At 43.8% G+C, this 4,642-nt stretch overlaps 1 protein-coding gene across 2 annotated transcripts; it reads right to left on the reverse strand.

The window, feature by feature from the left end:
- Positions 1 to 881: 881 nt before the first annotated feature.
- On the reverse strand, positions 882 to 2,371 carry otx2b (orthodenticle homeobox 2b). 2 transcript variants are annotated; one of them, XM_076272275.1, is made up of 3 exons: positions 2,275 to 2,371; positions 1,646 to 1,797; positions 882 to 1,505 (listed from the first exon to the last, which is right to left on the reverse strand). In XM_076272275.1, exons 1-3 carry the CDS (start codon positions 2,369 to 2,371, stop codon positions 882 to 884), a joined length of 873 nt encoding a protein of 290 aa, XP_076128390.1. The 2 variants fall into 2 exon arrangements, with proteins under 2 accessions (XP_076128390.1, XP_076128389.1); XM_076272274.1 differs by having other exon boundaries at positions 1,646 to 1,812; positions 2,266 to 2,371.
- Between the last annotated feature and the right edge of the window lie 2,271 nt (positions 2,372 to 4,642).

The following is a 4,642-nucleotide window of genomic DNA, read 5'->3' on the forward strand; positions in this document are numbered from 1 at the left end:
GGTTTTCATAGTATGGCCACCATCATGATACATTTAAAAAAGTATTATCTGTTTTTTTTTACAAATGTAATAATAATTTATCATTAATACTTGAACATAAAAAAAACTATCAAAGTCACAGTAAAGTCGTCGCAGACGCGAAACTGGTGTAATTGCATGGTTGCCTACAACGCATCACAGTTTGAAAAGCTACTACATATAAAAAAAACACATACTTAACGTGAATCAGTGTATTTTCGCATACTCACTGATTGTCTCTTTAAAACTCCTTATAAGCATTTTGTCTTAAATAGATTAGTGCATTTTTTTTCCAAACGACTCGCCTCGATGACGGGCACCACTCTCTCTCCCCCCCCCCCCCCCCCCTCTCTCTCTCTCTAACAGACACACACATAGATACACACACACACACACACACACACACACACACTCGGCCTGATCAAAGGGGTCCTTCAGCTTGCCAACCCAGAGGAAGGTCGACGAGTCGTAAGAGGCTTAAGGAAAGCTGTTCCATTCAGCGCGCTTAACCAAGGTTCGGCTGTTCTTGATCATTTTCTTCTTGGAGAACAATTTTGTTCCATGTCTTTGATCAAAGTTAAAGAGAGTTCACACCAAGTTTGCCAGAAGTTAACCAAACAGGTGCAACATACCCATAGACACTTGCTCAAAGGCAGCTACTTCCAAAGTCCACCAAGGTGATGTTATGACCTCTGCATCGGGAACAGTTCTCTCTTAATTGCAAATGCAGGCACAACATATACCGGAGGAACAAGCCAGTGAGTCCCGTGGCCAAACCGTTCCAGGCCTCGCTAACGGCCTCGTGTGTCTCTAAAATGACTGTGGCGTGTAATTCCCGAACAGACGGTGTTCCACGGCGCCATTCACAACACCTGGAATTTCCACGAAGATGTCTGATCTTTGTAATCCAAACAGTCTGCGTTGAAGTTGAGCTTCCACGACGCACTTTGGTCCTTGTAATCCAGGCAGTCCGTCGGAGCGCTGAAGCCCAGGCCCGTGGTTCCGTAGCTCTGAGCAGAGAGGGAGGCGGGGGGGCTCAGGTGATTGGTGACTGCATTCGTGCCCATGGGACTCAACCCTGTGCTCGGACCGGTTAACTGGTGGTGCATAGGCGACAAGTACGAACCACAGTCCATCCCTCCGAAGTAAGACGTGGAGCCGGTATAGCTCTGACTGTAGCCAGACGCCTGGGTGTAAGTGATGGGGTAAGATCGCTGCATGCAGGAGGCAGACGAGGAGGTAGAGAGCGGGTCAGAGAGCGGAGAGATGGACGCTGGGCTCCAAATGGACGCCGGGGCTGTGCTGCTAGAGATAGCCGGCACGGAGGTGCTTGAAGGCGGCGTGAACTGGCCACTGGCCCCGCTTTCGGAGCTCACCTCCCTCACCGGAGAACTCTTCTTCTTCACGGGCCGAACTTTGCTCTGGGCACCGCTCTGAGTTTGTTGCTGTTGTTGGCGACACTTGGCCCTTCGGTTTTTAAACCACACCTATGTGGTATAGAATTGTAGAGCACAATGGTAAGAATACAGTAAATAGACTTTGGCATCGATAGACCATTGATTCACCAGCAATTAATGATACTCAAAATAAAACAGGAAAACAAAAGATAAGATGGATGCACTCTCACCTGTACACGAGACTCTGGTAAGTTTATTTTCAGAGCCACCTCCTCTCGCATAAAGATGTCTGGGTAGCGAGTCTTGGCGAAGAGGTTCTCTAGAACATCCAGTTGGGCGCGCGTGAAAGTAGTCCTCTCCCGCCTCTGCTTCCTCGGAGTCGCTGCGTAACGAGAGAATCCGTTAAACCATGACTGAAATACGCGCAGAGTTTTTGACTCATGCGTGAAAAAGGTCTCATGCAATTTTTCCATTATTTAAAAGAGGCCACTTTGATGAATATTTAAAAGCGCAATTTGTCGATTAATTAGGCACACTTACTGCAGCGCTTGAACTGTAGCCTAGTTTTCCCTCCAATTGCTATATTAGTATGCATTACTTTTCGCCCCAGAGGCCACATTCAGAATAATCCATACGCACTAACATTCATATTCGTTTAATATAAGTTTCAGGTGAATACTATTTGTATTTCTGCTTTTCGTTAACACAAAAGGCAAGGAAATATGGGTAATTGTTCGATCAGCCTGTTTGCATTGAGACTTCAAAATTACCATTAAGAGCTACAGTGTCTTTGGACTTCAGATATAACATCTACTAAAATCTGTGCGAATGTGTGCCTGAAGAGCTTATGGGTGTTTACCTGGGTAGCCCACGGAAGGGTGCAGCAGGTCCATCCCGGAGGTAGATAAGCTCAGCCCGTTGACCGTGTACGGCGGCTGCTTCAGATAAGACATCATGCTAACGTTAGGCTGACGGGGAACGGTCGACGAAAATATATTGCTGGTGGCAAAGCAAACAGTTCAAAATGCCTTTGAGTGTTGCAGCTTGTTCACTTCGCTCCTTTCTTCGGTGATTGGCCACATCCAAAGAAAAACCGCACAGAGAGAACACAAACTCAAGTGCCTCGGACTAGACTGAGGGTGTTTTTGCTGTGAGGCGGGACTCGCACGGTAGCGAAGAGGTGTTTCAATGCGCGCTGTCCCGCATGCGCCTCGCTCTTAAAGCGTCCTCGAGACCCCCAGCTGTCTCGCAGACAGGGGAATAGCCCCCCCCCCCACACACACACAGCACACACACACACACACACACACACACACACACACACACACACCACACAAACACACACTCATTTGCCTTTCCTTAAAATATTTATTTATTTACATATACATAGTTGCAACGCGCTTTGCTTTTGCCTACAAAATACTGGAGGAAAGAGGAAAGCCAAGGGTTTGCCCGACTATATGAGTTTGCGACCAGCTAATTGTCACTTAAACTGACGTTCTGATTGAGCAACATTTGCAAAGACAAAGCGCACTGTGTACCAGATAAATAATGGCGATAACAAAAGAGCCTTTTGGCGACAGACAAAAGGACAATAGTGTAAACTCCATGCACTCCATTTTAAGGCAATGTAACTAGCACAGCATCTTAATTTTTATCTATAGCCTTTGTCTGCCCTAAACGGCAGCCACTTGTACTTTTAAATGTGATGTCATTAAAATGTTAACTGCAATTCCACTAACAGTTAGAAACATGGAGGGCACCCTTCAGATTGTAATGCCATCGACATTATTGACACTCCCCGGGCGATTTCCACTTAATTAATTGCGCCCGGTAATTAGATTTTCGTGCCGAAGCTATCGAAAAGTGTTGATTAACGAAGACCTCTATCTAAACAAACAAGCAATCATCCCTCAAATTAGGGACAGCTCATATTTCCATTTGTCACCTGTTTCAAGAGAAATTTCACCTGTAAGGGGAGGTTTGGATGTTTGAGTTAGCAAACACAGATCAGCTGAAGTTTCCTGATGTAAGGAGATCGGTCTTTTTGAATATTGTTAAATGTAGCAAATTTTCAAATGATAACAACCCTCATCTCTGCCAATGAATTAATTTTTTTGTGAGTTACAAATTTACTGATGGTACTAACTAACAAACATATTGCCTATAATTTTAAAAGCTTTGAGTCAATTGTGTCAAAATCTATCGCTCAGTTGGGTGTCCTATAGGAACTGACGAAAGTAATTTGGTCTACTTGCTGCTGATATATGTCTTTACACTGTGTAAACTGTGCTAGTTATCCAATGTCTTAAATGTTTGTGTTAAATTATGCTAATTTCTAAATTTGGGACACGTTTGCATTGAGCTCTAGCACGGAATTATTCCCACCTGTGCGCACAGCACAGTGTCGCCTGTGGCAGGCCCGGCCTCGAAAAGAGAGAGAAAGAGGTCTGCTTGGGTCCAACGTGTTTTTACATGAGTGATACATAACATAACGGCCATCCAGCTCAATCTGTCACTTTTAAGTCAATGGACTTGGAGGAGGAGGGGGGACCTGTATAATAATTAATTCTTGGACAGGGTAATTATTATTGAACGAGTGTGGGGCAACCGGTAGACATGGTCTGCAATTATTATACAGGTCCCCCCCTTCCTGAAATTAATGAGATAATCCGAACGGCACGCGCTGCCCTGATTACAGGACGCTAAGCGCGAGGCCGCTCCGCATTCTGGATGATTAATTTTCTGCGTCACAAAAATAAAACAAAGACGGGCGTTGTGTTCGTAAACCCAGCTGACGATTAGAGGCTCCCTCTGTCGCACTTTCTCGAAAGAACCCATTATGTTTTGATAACAATAGTCATACTATTTTTAATAATATTCATAGTAATAGGCTATTAGTTGCAGCCTAGTAACAACAGCAACAATAACAACAATGTTGGATTCATCCCTTAATAAAACTGAACAGAACAAGTCACAGGTCTATTATTATTATTATTATTATTATTATTATTATTATTATTATTAGGCCTATTGTATTTAGCCAACTCTCTCAGTTGGTATAGCCTACTTCAATAGGTTACTTACAATGATCATCAACATCCTTAGTCTTGTTCTCAAACTTGTAGGCTACTGTTTATGTTCGGCTAATATGTTTTAAATATTTTCCTGAAATTGTTAAAGTAAATACAAATCATGTCATTCTTACTAAATGTGTAAATGGATGA

Source organism: Alosa pseudoharengus, unplaced genomic scaffold (genome assembly GCF_046254945.1).
Source record: "Alosa pseudoharengus isolate Yale_2024_CS ecotype anadromous, Long Island Sound unplaced genomic scaffold, YU_APseudo_1.1 YU_APseudo_1.1_scf_7, whole genome shotgun sequence".
NCBI classification, from domain to species: domain Eukaryota; kingdom Metazoa; phylum Chordata; class Actinopteri; order Clupeiformes; family Clupeidae; genus Alosa; species Alosa pseudoharengus.